Here is a 17934-nt window from a genome sequence, read left to right as displayed (position 1 = left end):
CTTTTCTTTAAAAAAATATATTAAAAAATTAAGGGCGTCAGGCGATTAAAATTTGTCATCGTAATTAATTGCATGACTTCACTAGTTAACTCACGATTTTATATCTGTTTTGATTATGAAATTTAAAAAAAATTCTAGTTTTCATACTCTTGTTAACAAAAGTGGAAAAAAATTTAACTAATAGAAATAGTTCAAATGAATTTTTGACGTCTATAGCCGTCAATGGCAGTGAATGAGTTAATAGTCTTCCCCGAATGTTCCTGTTGTACAGAACTGAAAACAGATCCTTGGTGTCTTCAAAAATGTAAACACTACAAATAATTTAGATGTCTGTAATTCAACCTATTATATGGAGGCGTGACATGCCTCACATCTCTAGCTAGCCTTAAGTATTGTTGGTGTGGTTTAACGTGTGCTGACTTGAACAGTGCACCACAATGTGATGCAAGGTCCATATCGCTATATTGTAAAAGTAGATAGGCATATTGTAAAAGTAGATAGGCATTGAGAAGGAACACAGCCCATGAATATCATTATGAAATGTGAAATTAAATTGCAGTAAGTGTGAAGTACAAATGCTCCTAAAATAGTCTAGTGCACTTTTTTTTTTAAACATTATTTTTTAAATTATTTGTTTTTAAGGACTAAATGGGTCCCAATTTGGGAATTCCATAAAAACAAACAAGGTTAACTATGTTTTTTTTTTGTGGCAAGCATTCTTATAGTTTTGTTTTTTTAATAACTGCAATTATGCTCGACTTCAATCAAGATGCTAATGCTAGCTGGTAGCAAGCTAGCTGCTATATGCGCTAGCTTACTGCTATATACCAAAAGTAAAGTGTTTTTTTTTTTTTTTTTTATAATACAAGGATAGATGATGAAATACTGGTTAGCACAACTGCCTCAAAACAGTTCTAAGGTTTGAGGCTTGGATCGTATCTCAGGCCCTCATTTGGGAAGTTAGCATGTTCTGCAGGTACTCTGGCTAACCACCATCCACATTTCAAGCTATGAATGAAGTCTTCATTCATTTTTTTGGAATGTGGGAGGAAAAGCAACATAAGACGCAAATTCCACACAGGAGGTCCTGGATTCTATCCTGGGACCGCTTAACTGTGTGTGAGGCATGCTAACCGCTATCACTATGTACATACCCAAGAGAAATGGGCAAATAATACATTTGTTAAAGTCTATGTGGTTTAGATATTGACAAGACATGATGTACCGTGTGAACATTTCAAGTTAAACATTGCTGGAGGTTCATTTAGTGACATACATTTGACTATGCAAATAGCCACAAGAATGCATGCTTAACCACTGACACGCAGGCCTAATAAAGAGCGACTCCAGAGACTTTTTGATGACGTTTAATGGGTTGACGCCACACGCTGACTAATCCACAGCGCAAACCCACCCACCAACAAACACACCCAGGAATTCAAAGCGAATGACAACCCACCGCTGCAGTCAGTTAACTCACTGGGGTTTGAGTGCTCAATTGTTTGCTTTTAAATTGTGAAATCCGGCTGGTAGAAACTAGCAGGACCAGATGCGCCTTCACATTCTCGCTGTGGGATTAAGGTCACACCCTCCTCCGCTAGTACTCCTCTTTCCCTTGGCGGCTTTACCAGACCGTTTCGCAAGCCGAGTGAAAGCAAAGAAGGCCGTGTCCAAACTCCACCAGCTGAACTGCATTATTTATGCTCACAATAAGAGCCGCTTTGTGTCGCCGAGCAAGTGACTCAACTTTTCTGACTTCAACTATGTCATCAAAGGAGAATTTTTCTCTTCGCTGAGGTCACAGTGTTGCTAAAGGACACTTATCACCACACACACAGTGAAACCGATACCAGACACATGACCAGCCGTCAAATTAGTGTGTTGACCTTTATATTGTATTCTAATTTATGACTAAAGATGTGCCATCATCCCAAAAGATGTTTCTACTTAAATTATAAACTTTATTTTTTTGGGAATATTCAAGAATTGAAAATGTTTTTTTTTTAAATTATATATATAGCCAGGAATATTTGCAATCAAATTTTTACAGTTAGTTTTTTTTTAATCATATAAAATTCAAATGACAAATTTCAAAAGAGCACAGTAAAAATAAAAACTAAAGTAAAAATAAAAACTGCACCAGTTTTTAAAAAGTAAAAAAAAAAAAATCTAAATATGTACAAACTACACCCTTTTTTAAAAGTAGATCAATAACTAAAAACTGGGAAAAATATTTTTTGTAGTAAAAACATTAAAACCACACAAATGTTAAAAAGTAGGGGAAAAAAATAAATATAATAATTAAATAATAATATAATTAAATATAATAATAAAAATTCACAAAATATCTTTAAGGCATAAAAAACACTGCGGGGACTAATGTCATACTGAACACCACACTTCAGTCTTACAATTTGGATTTTTTGGGGAAAAATAAATCACTAAAATCTCGTAAAAGCCCCACAACCAATAGCGTGCATATTGTCCATTAACTTTGTTTTTCTATTTAGTAGTATCACTAGCAATATGCGTGTCTGTCCTGACTGATCAGTCACTGATCAAAAATCTGACATCTGGTCTCTGTTTCTGTGTAGAGACTCACCTTACAAACACACATATCCCAAATTTTGCGAACCTTTGGTTAGTGACTACAGAAATGAAACACAATGGACACAGTGAGGACATTTTCAAGAACCAGAAGACGGGAGATGATCTTTTTGAAGGTAGGCTTTAACATGACACAGCCATCTGCTGCCGAGTCTTTTTCTCGTGGTTGCCATGGAGATGATTACAAAGAAAAGGAATTTCTCTTATTGCACTGCAAAAGGGATTTTTTTTTGTTGCACAGAAAATAATCAAATGTCATCAGGTTTGTAGCTGTGTGTGTGTGGCAGTGGCAGTGCCAATGCTGTCTCAGCATATTCCTCCAGTGGCACAACAAAACAGCCTCTGTGGTAATTATTGGCTCCCAACAGGGGAAAACTAATTGCATACACACGCACAACATGAATGACACAATTAAGTGGAGAAAATGGTTTTGTAGTAGCTAGCTACTCACTCGCACTCGTGTATATTTATTTTTGAGTGCGTGTGTGTGTGTGTTTGTGTGGCCTTGTTACACTTAAAACCGAAGATTACGATGAGATCATGTGAGCGGGAGAAGATAAAGAAGTCGTTTGATTTCGAAATAAGACGCATAAAGTGCAGTTTGGGTCACATGACTGGACTTTGTGCCGATTCATTTGTTCGCCGTTCTGCATGCTATGCGGCTCAAATGAACCTCCTTGTTAGTAGTGATTGTAGTATAACATCATGAATGATTATTAATTACATTCTTAAAATTTCACACGTCGCATACAGAACAATGCAACAATTAGGGAAGTTCCTATCATGTTTTTTGGTACCCCAAAGTCGAGTTTGAGTATCAGTCGATACCGAGTCCGATACCTCAGCAAACTTCAATGCACTCATTCAACCGTCGTTATTTGTGTCTACAAATAGATATTTTACAGCGAGAAACTGGGTGTGTTACAAAATGTTTTGAAATTATCCTTTTCAATTCCGATCAGCTGAAAGTTACGTGGTCAGATCAGGGTAACTCTTAACTAAGATATACAATATGCATGCTAGAAATAACAGTCCTGTTATTTTTTCCCAAATAAAAAATAGGCGGCTTTTGTGAGAGTGCTATATCAGTAAAGTTGAGTTAAACAAAAATCAATTTTAGAAAATGACAATATACACCAAAAAAATAGTACAAGTATATTCACCTTATGTTTTACATCTTGTTTTTCAGTTAAGGTTACATTATGTTACCCAATTGTTTTTAATTATTCAATTAATATAATATTCATGAAATTTTATTTTGTTTTCATTAAATTTGACATTTTCCTCTCTTTTATCCTATTTTGTTTTTTCTTCTTAGCTTATGAGTATTTATATTTAATTTCACTAATTATTTATATTATATATTTTTTAAACATTTTTATTTGACATTTTACCTTTCATTACTTTCAACCTTACCATTCATTATTTTTAATCTTAGTTTATTTATTTTTTACTTTTCACTGTTTCCCACACATTAATTATATTATTGTACACTTAGTTTCCTCACTTCTTCAGTACTGTTACTGTATTTTACCTTGTTTCAACCTTAAAGGGGAAGTCAACCCAAAAATGTACTTTCCCTTTAAATATTAGTAGTACTAGTAGTAGTAAACAAGGTTAGTTGAATTTTTGTATTATCTGGACTTATTTACTATTTCCAGATTTGAATGTCTGCTGTACTAGTAGCCTACTAATTTCACCCACAGGAGTCATAAATGAATCAATTAACTGCTTTACACACTAAATACAATTGTGTGAGAACAGCGAGTGAAAAAGAAGAAGTATGTGCTGAGCCGAGGAAGGTAAAGGTCCCCTTCAGGGCGTGAATGCACAATCCAGAGGAACAGGAACAGGAAACCCCCCGAGCAGGATGGAAAAGGAAAGTGGACTCACTTGAGTCGGGAAATTTGTCAGGTTGCTCGTTGACGAACTCCTTTCTGATCCAACTGCCAGCGACCTGTTACACAGACAACAACACAAAAGCCACGTACGTGCACTACAACACAACAGATGGCTCATGATTAGCAGTTTATATTTGGCTCACCGTGTCTAATTTAGGCAGGGAACGTAAGTGGTGAAGGCCACACACAATGTTTAAACAAACATAGTTTAACACTTTAAAAGCAGTGTGTTGCACCACAGTGCTACTTGATTGTTTTTAAATTGCTGCTATTTACAAACGCACATTAGCCATTATGCTGATCTGCAATGTGTATAGTTAGAATTACAATTCTAATACTTTCCATGTGGAAACCCAGTAGTAGTGCTGAACAATTAATCAAACTCAAAAAGTACATGGGGAAAAAAAGACCGTAAAAAAAAAAAAAACACATATTAAATCGTAATCGCAATATTGAAGGGGGGAGAAACATAATTAGATTATTTTTCAAAATCATTCAACCCCACTCGATACATCTATTTTTCCATTTACTCCACAAAAATTCCCTCAAAAATGTGTCAACAACATGTGGCATATTTTGAGACCCCAATTTCTCTCACCAAATATGGTTCTACAGGAAATTCTCACATTCCAGACTAACAACAAGGGGGTCACCCTAAAAGCCGTACTATTTAATGAGCGAACTGCCTGCACTTGCCCGATGGTTTCCTGTCTGGCGGTTTGAATGAAGAACTGACGCCAGATTACAATCAAAACTGAGGAAGTGGCAAATTAAGAGTTTTTGTCTGATATCAGGTCCAAAGTGCGGCCCGGTGACCATTTTTGGGCCCGCAGCTCTTTTTAAAATCATCCCACGGCATAATTTATTATTAATGAACATTAGAGCATGTAAGTGTAGCTTTATTTTTATTTTTTATAGATTTCAACGCTTATTAACAGATCATGTGCAAAAGCGTGTATAAAATAGTGCCCACGCACATTTATTTAAGCTTTAACAACGTACTTCCGCAGTGCTTCTTTCAGCAAGTTCTGACTTGGGAGGAAGTGAAAGAATGTGTCATTGAAGGGCTTGGAACGTTTTAATAGCGTCACAGGTCAAGCTGAGAAGCTGACGCACATCAGCTGCTGAAACAGCTGAGAGTTGAAAGAGATGAATACGAGCTAAAAATACAAAATTATTTGAAAAGTATTAAATATTAAAAATACAAAAAGATAGCTGAAAAAAAGAGTAAAGCGTTATCTTAAAAATATTACACAAAAAAAAAAATTTAGACAAAAAATAATATTAATTAAAAAATATATATATATTTGTAGTTTATTGTCTTTGAAATATGTTGCTACTAGTTTTGTATTTTCAGCTAATAATTTTTAAGCATATAGCTAATACTATTGTTTTTTGGGGCGGTGTAATAGTTTTTGCATTTTTAGCCCATATATATATATATATATATATATATATATATATATATATATATATATATATATATATTTATAAATATATATATATATATATATTTATAAATATATATATATATATATATATATATATATATATATATATATATATATATATATATATATATATATATATATATATATATATATATTTATATATATATATTTATAAATATATATATATATATATATTTATAAATATATATATATATATATATATATATATATATATATATTTATAAATATATATATATATATATATATATATATTTATAAATATATATATAAAACACCGCCCCAAAAAACAAAAGTATTAGATTAAAAATAAAAATTATTAGTTGAAAATACAAAAATAATAGCAACATATTTAAAGGACAATAAACTACAAAAATAATTGAAAGATAAAGAAATAGATGAAAACTTTAAAAAGTATACAAAACAATTAGCAGGAAACTGTAAAGACAAAAAAATAATTACAATATAACAGAATTTTTTGGGGGGCTAAACAACAAAACTTAGGTAGAAAATACAAAAATATCTGAAAAATGTAAAAATATGAGACAAAAAAAATCATGTTAGACAAAATATATACGAAATTAGCCACAAAAACATGTTTAAAAATACGCACGAGTTTGGGAAAAAAATGAAAAAAACTATTGGCAAAAAAAATAGAAATTCAAAATATTACCTGAAATAATACGAAAATAGTTAACACTAATAATAATTTGTTAGCTGTGGAAAACAAAATAAAAAAATAACTGAAGAATCCAAGCTAAAAAATAAGGGGGGAAATGAGCTGAGAAATGCTCAATTAGACAAAAACAAAAAAAGCCGAAAAATATACAAATACTGTGGGGGAGTGGAGGGACACAGAACAAAAACACAAGCTAGCCCAAAACTAGCAAGCTGTGTCTAGTCTACCCATTAGGCAAGAGGTGGTGACCAATCACACAACAAACATGCATTCACGCTCACACCTTTGGACAATTTTGACTCAAGCTAACAATCATGTTTTTGGGCCGTGGGAGGAAGCCAGGGAAAACATGCTAACTGCCCACAGGAAGGTGGAAGCTGAAATTCAAACGTTTATTGCACGCTTATTACCACAAGGACACCGTGCTGCCCACGAAATGTAAAAAGTCTTTGTAATTTAATGTTGGCTTTCTTGGAGGAGGTCAGCGCTTAACTCAACTGAGTCATGGTTTGTGCCATTCAAAAGAGCTGTGCAGCTGACATCCTCTCAAAAAACAGCAGGGACAAAACAATGTATTCCCAGCGAGTGCTGGAAAGTGGAATTTGTGCGAGTCAGCAGCAGGTCAAACTTCAAGAGAACAAACATGGCAGAGAGCAAACATGGACGACCTTTCCAAACGCATGGCAGATAGCGAGCCAGCATTCCCAGAGCAGAGGAATTCCTGACCCGATGATCTTTATACACAGACGCGGAGACATTTTTTCTCCCACCTGAGGTTTAGGTTTGAACCCGATACTCATCAAGTTTAGCAAGTGTTTGCGGCCACAATTCACACCTGTCTTTTTTTTTCACCAAAAGAGCGGAAGCTATAGCGGTTTGTAACATTCTGTAATTTTTACAAATATAATTGCTAATACTGTTATGTTGATATGACATTGATAATGACAAAAATAAAACATTGTCAGCGACTATTTTTAAAATGTAAAAAAAATCAGTACATTACAAGAGAATTGGAATAGAACATTAAACAATTTTTCTAAATCACTCAACCCTAGTTACTATTTTTGTAAAAGTGCACTTAGCATGCGTGGGTGTTCTTAATGTTGCAACCTGCGAGTATTCACCGACTTTGTCGTTGCTGAAACTCATTTTTTGGGGGGAAGAAATGTGTCACTTCCTGCTTATGACTGCTTTCATTTACCTATAACCCTCCTCGACTACCCTTGCTGGAAGTGGGTCTGCCATTCAACCTTTGTCGCCTCGAAACGACCCACCTCTGAGCTCACTTCCACATCCGACGCGTGGGCCTCTTCCAACATGACCGTGTTTAAGCGGACTTGTCATCATTTGTTGTGACTCACGGGTTCAGAGGACAATCGGCGATGTCGCTTCCTCAGTGGAAAAAGGCAGCACTTCTGCACTGGTGTGGATATAATCACTTTTTTTTTTTATTACTGCAAATCAGCATAGCAAAAAAAAACGAAAATAAAGGAAGACTGTAAAACAAAAGTATGTAATGACGATTAAGAGGAACATGGGTCATTTGAGCACCAAAACGGAGGTGGTAAACACTTGGCAGGGTCCGAACAGGTCAGTCAAACTAAACAAGTGCAGCAAATAACAGACCTCCCCTGAACAAAACAACTTTTTCTGTGTTAAGGCAGCTGAAACTAGAAACATGGAAAATCTGAGTGAGACAATGAGAAAAAAAATAGAGATCCATATCACAGTGTGTGAATATCCAACATCCAAAAATGTGTACAATCACTTCTTGTTGTTGTTGAGGTCCAGAAAAAAGAAAGAAAGAAGACATTCTTTGAAAAATGTTGCTAGTAAAGGCAAATGTTCTGTCCTCAAAAGACTCTCCCAACCTTTGGATATGTAGCCGGAATGCTCGTGACGAGATTCCTGAATGTCCCTGTGCTAAATTTGCAAATAAGAGCAAAGCAAAGTAAAAGGGAAATAAATTTGGGGTTATAGTGAGGAGGGTCGTGAGGTGGAAACTTTCCATGGAAATTATTGGGAATACAGTGGACAAAAATCTGTAATGCTCATTATAAGTGCCATGAAACAAAAAAAAATTGTTTAAATAAAATTCTCAAGGGGCAACAAGTTAGTTTCCGAGAATCTGGATGGATAGGTTCCCCCCAAAACAAATCGGCGAATATGTGACCATGCGGGGGGCCACTGTAAACCCGGAATTTAAATTTAATTGGTGGTAATATTTGTAGCATAATTCTGACCAGATTTCATTCAAGTGCAGTGTCTTTACAAGCGCCCTAACTTAGTTTTTCAAGTTCTCGCTTGGTCTTTTTTTTTTTTTTGCCCTTTAGTTTCAAATCAAAATTTGAGGTACCAGCTAATCTATTTTCCATAGATGTCCAAATATGCCAAAATAATTTAATGTGAAACCTTCAATTCCTAGTAAACTCACAGCAATGTACATGACATTTCCCATCTGGAATACAGTGAACCCCCGCAAAAATCCGCTAATAGTAACTGAAATCCACCCAAAGAAGTTTGTAATTGCCTAAAGTTGCCACAAGATGGTGGCAACAAACTTTTTTGTTAGACAAGGCTATGGCTTGACTCAAAGAAAATCCTCCCCCTTAGTTCAACATAACTGCTTGGCACCAAGATGGCATCAAGGCAATATTTATATTAAACGTGGCTTTGGCCTGATTCACTGCATTTCCAAAATTTCCGAACAAAACTTCTCATGGAAATTCACCCCTTTGAACCCCTATAGTGAGTGATCAAAAATAGGAATTAAAACAAGGATACAATTGCTAGAGAGGCGACGTCATCTCTGAGCAGGGTTAAGATTTGTAGTTTGAGGTAAGCCAGGTGAGGCCCTCGTAGAGTCCGTCCCCGGATGTGGCACACGAAGGCTGCACGTACCAGTTGCGGTCGCGGATGCGCGTCAGGCCCAGCTTCTCCTGGATCTCGTGGGGCTTCATGGCGTCGGGCAGGTCCTGCTTGTTGGCGAAGATCAGGATGATGGCGTCGCGCATCTCCCGGTCGTTGATGATGCGGTGGAGCTCCTGGCGGGCCTCGTCGATCCGGTCCCGGTCGGCGCAGTCCACCACGAAGATCAAGCCCTGCGTGCCCGTATAGTAGTGTCGCCAAAGCGGACGGATCTTATCCTGGCCGCCCACATCCCACACGTTGAACTTGACGTTCTTGTAAGTGACCGTCTCCACGTTGAAGCCCACCGTGGGGATGGTGGTGACAGACTGTCCCAGCTTCAGCTTGTACAGGATGGTGGTCTTGCCCGCCGCGTCAAGTCCAAGCATCAGTATTCTCATCTCTTTGTTGCCAAAGATCTTTGACAGCATTTTCCCCATTGTGTTTACTGTGCATAAATACTTCTAGAATTGTAATTAAAAGCTTCTTGGGCGCAACAGTGTGGTGATGTGACCTGAGTGGGTGTGTAAAGCCCTTGAGGATGCTTGAGTCTTAACCTGTGCCCTTCAGAATCAACATTTCCACGGACGTCTCGACGCTTTCTTCCACGGAGGCAGGCCCCGTCACAAGCCCGGGCTTCTCACTTCCTCCTCGGCCGCCGGCTGTCTCCACTTGCCCCGGGCCTGGCGACGAAATTCTACGCCTCGGTAGCGTAGCTGCTGCTGTTAATTCCACGACAAACGGCTTCAAAATCCCCCTCGTTCTGCTGCAGTGGGGCCGAAAATTTGACTAATTCATCCGACTTTCTCCTCTCTTTTTCCCTCCTGTATGTGACACGAGAGCAGGGAGGGGTGTCAGGACGGAGGACGACAACTTTGAAGCGGAAAGAAGAGCCCCCGCTTTCGACGCATCAAAGTGAGGTGAAAACGACTCACCTATCGGGCTAATGTTCTTCCGGCGGTCCCCGAGTCGTTTCTCGCCCGCTCTCTGGCCTCTTTTCGCCCTCTCGCTCGCTCCCTCCCTTCGGCCCCGCGGTGCTGTGTTACCGGAAAAGGTGCGGACCAACATCAGGCGACACTTCCTCTACAACAGCTCACTACTGTGCCGCCTTCAAACGTTATTTCAAAGCTCGGATATCTGAATACTTTAAGCACAAAAGCCGTGCAAAAGGGCGTGCCACATCCTTATAAATCAATCTTATGTTACTATTATTATTATTTTTTAATGATTTTAGTGCCAGCCCTTGAGTATGTAATGATATTTATTGTGTAGTTAATGTGGTCTCGCTTTTTCAGTCTTCACGTTTGTAGCAACATTTCTATAACGCAATTTTTTTTCAAAGCTGTTTTCTTTGCACCAATAATTGATAGTTATCTCCACAAATGATCACTTAACACTGAATAAATTACACACCTCAATTTGTTTTAACCCTGGTGTTTAAAAAACAGCATGACCAACGGTAATACTCAAATTTCCTGATTTACAACTGTTTCCAAACTCACCGAGCACCATTTCGCATGCGCGCTCCAGCCCGCCTGATTGGCTACGTAGGCGCCATTTGAGCATTCAACTTGTATCTCACAGTGTCCTAAAATGTCACGTTTACGACACGAATTTCACATATTTAGTCACACGTTGAGTCATTGAAGTAGATCTTAACGACTGGAAACATTCCCTCCAGGGCTTATGTGCGCTTTCTCTTCTTTATTTCGGTTTTGAACTTTACCTTTTTTTTTTCTCCATTCAAAGAGATTGCGTACGTTAGTGACGTGGTGGTTGTGTGGGCGTAGGGAGGGAGGTGTTTCATCACATTATTAAAAAGGGGGAAAAAAAACTGAAATCAGGGCCAGCAAAGTCACACAGCACTGACCTACAACTTAAGTTAATTTTTTATTTTTTTTTTCTCGATATCACGCTCCCCCCCCCCCCAAAAAAAAAAAGTTTCACTTGGTAATTGCATCAAGTAGCCTATTGCCAGCGTTTCACCAACTTTTCTTGAGCCAAGGCACACATTTTTACAAATGAAAGTGTGTGGCTGATGCGAAGTTATTTAAACGTTCCCGGGACATTGGTTGACCGCAAAAGCATTGAAAAGGCATCTATCTCTCCTACAGAAAGCGACTCCTCCACAAGGGGGCACAAATTCCACGTGCTGACGCCAGATTGCTGCCCTATGTGGCCACATAATAATGCACATGCCAGAAAGGCCACTGATTTTATAAACCACAGATATAAATAACAATGACTGAAAATGAGGCTAATTCCCATTGGCTAAGATAAGATAATATGCAACAAAACTTGGCTACTAAATTTCCCTTTACTCTTTACTACTGTCTGTACAACTATTGACCTATTGCACGTGACGTCACAGCCCTCATGGGAACCCCCTTACGGTACTTTGGACGGCAAAAGAGCCACTTGCCTGTATTGTAACCATTGAATCTCGAAAAGTCGGGAAAAAAAGTACCCCAACTTCACCGACGGACTACAGTGTGACGTCACGCTACAATGGCGACCCCTTTGGAAACACAGACCGCCAATGGTAAAACACAATTTACTCGACTATAAAACTAGATAGCTTTCTTCATTCATAAATACTCGAAATGACTTAACGTAACACAGCGTACGTGACAGTATGCCGCTATCTCTCTGCATGAAATTATACGGTGAACTACTGAACTGTATGGAATGCTTATGAAATATGATAAAAACAATAAATGAAGCAAAATTGCAAGAAGGCAAGTTTGCTGGGGCTCAAAATCAGTTTTGAGCCCCAAAATTTAAAAAATTTATCAATATCCGCCGTTTTGGTTGTTTACTTTCGCCCCTAATGCTATTAAAAGTCGGAACTGGGAAAAAGCAACTCTGATATATCCGACTTCCTACTAGATGTTTAGTATGGGATTTGCACTGCCCTCTAGTGTCTCAATGTTGTAGGTACCCCCCTCAAAAACATCACATGTTAAAATTGATTGGGGGAAAAATATTCGTAAAATAGAAAATAATGATTCTCTTATTTAAGTGTTTTTTTTCTCTCTCGAGAAGGCATTTCATAATGTCAGAGCATTCTTGTCTTTATCTGACCCATTGCAGATGAGAAACGGTCGACCTCGCGCTGGGAAAGCGGAAGTAGAGGGTGGGGGCGGGGAGCAAGTTACACTTTAATAAATCTGCATTGTATTTATCCTAACACTACAAAAGACAATTTTGCTTAGTAGTCTGAATAATCGTCGGAAACTGGCGATGACGTCAGCATCCTGACGCCTCTATGAAGAAGGCTTGTTCACACAATTGGCAAATCACGGGCGAGAATTGTGTACCGGCAAGTTCTAATAGCGATTACATTCAGCAATATTCGTTAATATTAGTTGCAATATTTGCATTTCATCATTTTACAATAATTGTACTCATCCAATGGTGAAATTCTAATCAAAATGAAGATACCAGGAGTGGGGTTCGAACCCACGCGGACATATGTCCATTGGATCTTAAGTCCAACGCCTTAACCACTCGGCCATCCTGGTATGTAATACAAGGGCGTGTGATAATGCATCAAATGAAGTACACAGTATTAGCAGTGGTCAGCTAATAGCAACATTTGTCGAGGAAGTAGCCAAACAACCACTTCGAAAATATTACGTTTCTTCGTCGATAAAGTAACGCAAACTCTTTAAAACGAGCCAACCGAAGGAAAACATAGTGCGGTAACATGTTCTAAATCGTTCTAAATTGTTATCGTGCTAATCAAATCAAAGTATTGCTGATCCGGACCGGACAAAAACACCACGAAGAACATTTCTTGACGAGACGTTTCGAGTGCGGTTTTTCAGTGTTTTATCTCCATTAACCTGTGAGGGGCACTCAAGCACAATGGTTGAACTGGTACAACACTGGAATGTAAAAATGGGAATGGGATCACATTTCTTTGAAAAATGATTTGGCTGGCAAAGTGCCTCAAAACCACTTGTTATGAAAATGGTCTGTTGCTGCAGACCATTTGGTATCCAGGACACACATCAATTTTGCACCCGCGCTCTCAGCTACAGTCCCTGTATTTGCAGCACCGGATTTTAGTCTTTTTTTTCCCGTCACACTAGTGTGTACTGTGTCGGGGTTCGGGCAGTGCTGATTCATGCAGATGAGAGTGGAGGAGAAAATCATATGTTCAGGTTTCATAAAGCGTTGCTCATAGGAATTGTGTTCTTTCATCTTACATTAAGAAAAAAAGACGGAGCCCATTTATTGTTCAGGGCTTTATTTATTTATTTGTAATTGTTCGTTTCCCAGCCAATGACCCTACATGAATGGGAAAACTTAACAAGTACTCAACGGAAGGTAAGTATTAAGGTTTTGTGTTAGGCAGCATGATAGAGTGGTTAGAGCAACTGCTTCACTGTCTAGAGGTGCTGAGTTTGAATCTCTGCTCAGGCTCCTGTGTCAAATTTGCAAGCCTCTCTAGGTATTCCAGCTTTCCACATCACTAAAAGATATATGTTAGGGTAATGTCACTTAAACTTCATTGTACAAAGGTGTGAGTTAGGGACGGGCAGGCAGCAGGTGAAGCCCAGTGAATCACGTTGCTTCACCAAACGTTCACTTCTTGAGGCCTGAAACACACAATACTGCCTTCTAGTGTTCAAATGACAATATGACAGGCAATGCTTCACTAGACGAGATTGAATTCTATCTTCATTGCCCAAAGTACAAGAACTAAGACACCAAAATGCAGTTTAGCAATTACACAGACTGTGAACATGAGCAGCAATATTAGTTTTTGCAGTAGGTAGCATGGTAGTGCAAATATGGCATTAATAAAGAGACATGATAGTACAATAATATGGACAATGTATATAGACAGGTAAAAATACGAGTCAGGACCCAACCCATGACCCTCAAATTTCTAGTCTGATGCTGTACCGACTGAGCTAGCCAGACATATTTACAACTCACACATAAAAACGTTACACATATACAATACATACTAGGGGTGTGAATTGCCAAGTACCTGGCGATTCGATTCGTATCACGATTCATAGGTCACGATTCGATACCGGTTAATCCCGATAAGAATCTATAAATTGATTATTGCGATTTTTTTTAAACTAAAATTTTGAAAATACTAATCAGTAAACTTGTACATGTACACTGTAAGATTTGTATGAAAATGTATTTACCTGAAAATTCTGGCTTATAACTGAGCCACTGCATTTAACAAACAGGTTGCAGTCTGTTTCATGTTTGAACAGCACTGAAATAAGATATTAAGGCTTAATGTTCCATTAATATAACATTCTTCTATGCTTAATGTGTGAATCCTAACCCTAAGTAAGACGTTTTGTTGAATATTCCCATAAAAAATTAATCGGCCGCATATCGAATCGATTCGAGAATTGCGCGCTGTAATATTGCGATATAACGCCGAATCGATTTTTTCTAACACCCCTAATACATACCTTACATATTTACAATGCAAGGGAAAAAATCAACATAACTGCTGACATAAGGCACCGCTGTATATGAATCCACAAAACATGTATTTGTTTATTGATTCCAACAGGGTAGACATGGGCAACACTGCAAAAAGGGATTTCTTTTCTTGTACTGTTTCGCCTTGTTGATCTCCACATTGACTCTCTGAATGTGGTTCTGAGTTTTCGACACATTGGCTTCAATGTTATTGAGCATGGAGCACTGCTCTTCCGTCAGCGCCGCCACTTGTTGGTAGATTTCGTGGACTTCCCTGAGCCGGGCCTCCAGGGCCACCAGATCCTTGTGTCGGTCTTTGATTTCGCTCAATGCCCAGCGAGAGGAATGGCCCTCTTGCGTCGTCGGTAGGCTCTGGGACAACTCGCTCCAGCCCTCACACCCTTTGTCTACAATTTCATCCAGTTTCTTGTCAGTGATTTTAGTCCCTAATAGGGAGGCCTGCCGCTGGATTCGCGTCCTACAAAGGGACCGCTGCAGTTCCTCCGCCAGGTTGTAGCTCCCCATAGCGGCTTGGAAGGCAAGGATGAGCGAGTCATACTGCGTGCAAGCAATGCGGCTCGAAGCTGAGTTGGGCCCCTCCCTGTTCGCTGTCTTTTTGCTCTCCTTACCCAGTGCCAAAATGCGAGTATGCAGCATTTGCCCTTGCTTCTGGATCCCCTTGGCGATATCGTCCGAGTCCCGCTTGACTGAGGAGAGGTGGCGGACGGTGGTGCGAAAGCGCTCGTTGTTCTTCTTCAGACGCTCCACCTCTAAGAGAACCAAGGAAATCTCCTTGCGAATGGACCCGGCTTCCTTTAGGATGCTCTCAATGTCCAAGGAGTTCTTAAAGACGACCGACTCTTGAGCTGTTGGCAGCTTGCTCTCGTCATATTCCATGTCGTCCTCATCCTCCAGGGCCTCGCTGACATTGCGCAGCCTCTCCAGCATGTCCCGCATTCTGTTTCTGGAATAGAGCAGATGTGTTAGTGTTCTTAGGTGCTTGTTCAGTACCATCTTTGTTTGAAGTTACACTGCGTAGAATTTAGTGCCATTGAGCAGTGAACAAATAGAATACGTACCAAATTGCTACCAGTTACTACTTGTAGTGAGTGAGCGAGCAAGAGTGGCTAGCAAGAACTCCCTGGAGTAGCTAACAAGAGCGGCTAGCAAGAACTACCTGCAGCGACTAACAAGAAGGGGCTAGCGGGAGAAACTAGCAAAAGCTAATGAGAGCAAAACAGAGGGAGACAAGCTGTGGGAGCCCGAATCAAGGCACTAAGCGACGACCACCTGCAGCTGTGGAAGGTAAGCGATGGTCGACCCACTGTGTCTGACACAAGCTGCACCTCCCACCAGAGGCTAACTACGTTTGCAAAGTTCTATCTATAATTACTAGACCTACGATCCCCACTCAGCCTTAAAATTTCCTCGACAATAATATGTTCTATGTAGCCCCACTTGTCTAAACATGGTATTGTGTTTGTAAAATATGAATAAAGCGGCAAAATCCACCCGTTTTAGCTATCTCAGGGGGCGGCCATTTTGCCACATGCTGTCGAATGAAAATGACATCACAGTTGCTCAGGCTCAGGTAACAACCAATCACTGCGCAGCTTGCGAATGTCACATGACCAAACTCAGAAATCAGAGATAGATAAAAACAGGGTGGATATTGTTGCTTTATTCATATTCCAGAAACACAATTGGAATACATTGAACATATAACTATAAAGAAAATACAACCGTGAGAAAAACGGTGACAAGCGGTGTTCAGGGTCAGGAAATCCTTCTTTGCCGCTGACCATTTACAGTTAAATACCAATATTTGTTCCATGAAATTTTATCAATCTTCCCCCTCATTGACTATTCCATTCGTTTCTGTTCATTTTATAGTTTCACTTGGCTGCAGTACTGTTTGTGTGGTGGATTTTTTTTGTCCAATCAGATTTCAGTCCTGTGTTGCCATGTCAATCTAATCTGCCCAGAATCAGTAATGCTGGCCGATGTTGCTGAAACTGTGTTTTTACAAATTAAACTGTATTTTTACGTGTGTGTGTGTGTGTGAGTGTTGTGTGTGTGTGTTTTTCAAAAACATTTTCACTTTTATTTTGATAGTAGCCAATTCATATCTTGGTCGACATTGGGTTGATAGCCTGATGTTGAACACGATGTACCGGTAGCCTACTCAACATGCTTTTCAATGACATACCACAATTCTAAGCAATTGTATCCATAAAAACAAACATTGGAAACAATTTTAGATATGCGGACATATTTTATAATAAGATCACCGTAACAACCCAAACACCAGTCCAAGTTATTATCAAAAATAATATATGAAATAGCATAAGAGATTCACTGGAATGTTCAAGGAAGCTTTTCGTAAGAACTAGAACAAAGTAATGCAACTAAAAAGTTCTGCATGGGCCCAAATTGATCATTTAATCAAGATTAACAGCTGCACTACACCAGTTAGGTCAACTAGTTTTATCTACCTGCAATTTAGCTTACCCTTTTCTGATGTCCTCACAAAAGGTCGAAAATCAGGTGATTCCGACAGCACGACCGCTTCTGATGTATTAAATCCGAACAACTTGAGAGAACATGATTACATCTCTGTTCAAGGAAAGGTGTCTATCTGATGTACAGTACATTCAGAAGCCACATTCCTTTTTAGGCCCTCCCTTTCTAGTACTTATTCTTCCTGGAAGGTTTCTTTGCTTCTACGCATAGTTATTCACGTGTAAGGAAGTTAAAGACTGGGACAACCTGTTCATCAAATCCATCAACGTCACATCAAAAGGAATGTTTTGGAAAGATTATTTTAGGACTCCACAATTATGCAAACGAAAATTGTATCCGAATTTTATACATATATATATATATATATATATATATATATATA

General features: G+C 38.8%; 2 protein-coding genes and 1 non-coding gene across 3 annotated transcripts; all 3 read right to left on the bottom strand.

Annotated features, from left to right (window-relative positions):
- Window positions 1-8082: 8082 nt before the first annotated feature.
- LOC144039176 (ADP-ribosylation factor 6) lies at window positions 8083-10665 on the bottom strand. The gene is made up of 2 exons (XM_077552205.1): window positions 10499-10665; window positions 8083-10387 (listed from the first exon to the last, which is right to left on the bottom strand). Exon 2 carries the CDS (start codon window positions 10001-10003, stop codon window positions 9476-9478), a length of 528 nt encoding a protein of 175 aa, XP_077408331.1. The 5' UTR covers window positions 10004-10387; window positions 10499-10665; the 3' UTR covers window positions 8083-9475.
- Window positions 10666-13004: 2339 nt separating this feature from the next.
- Window positions 13005-13087, bottom strand: trnal-uaa (transfer RNA leucine (anticodon UAA)). Its single transcript has one exon. It is a non-coding gene; the product is annotated as a tRNA-Leu (tRNA).
- A 714-nt stretch (window positions 13088-13801) lies between these two features.
- On the bottom strand, window positions 13802-17677 carry LOC144039175 (syntaxin-11-like). Its single transcript, XM_077552203.1, has 2 exons — window positions 17541-17677; window positions 13802-15993 (listed from the first exon to the last, which is right to left on the bottom strand). The coding sequence occupies exon 2, from the start codon at window positions 15984-15986 to the stop codon at window positions 15105-15107; it is 882 nt and encodes a 293-aa protein (XP_077408329.1). The 5' UTR covers window positions 15987-15993; window positions 17541-17677; the 3' UTR covers window positions 13802-15104.
- Between the last annotated feature and the right edge of the window lie 257 nt (window positions 17678-17934).

Source organism: Vanacampus margaritifer, chromosome 19, assembly GCF_051991255.1.
Source record: "Vanacampus margaritifer isolate UIUO_Vmar chromosome 19, RoL_Vmar_1.0, whole genome shotgun sequence".
NCBI classification, from domain to species: Eukaryota; Metazoa; Chordata; class Actinopteri; order Syngnathiformes; family Syngnathidae; genus Vanacampus; species Vanacampus margaritifer.
Note: the sequence above shows the minus strand (reverse complement) of the source record. Positions and strands in the feature narration are given on the sequence as shown.

Bases quoted from the DNA above. Each gene is read 5' to 3' on its own strand.
- LOC144039176 (XM_077552205.1), bottom strand. From the start codon at position 10,003: ATGGGGAAAATGCTGTCAAAGATCTTTGGCAACAAAGAGATGAGAATA.
- LOC144039175 (XM_077552203.1), bottom strand. From the start codon at position 15,986: ATGCGGGACATGCTGGAGAGGCTGCGCAATGTCAGCGAGGCCCTGGAG.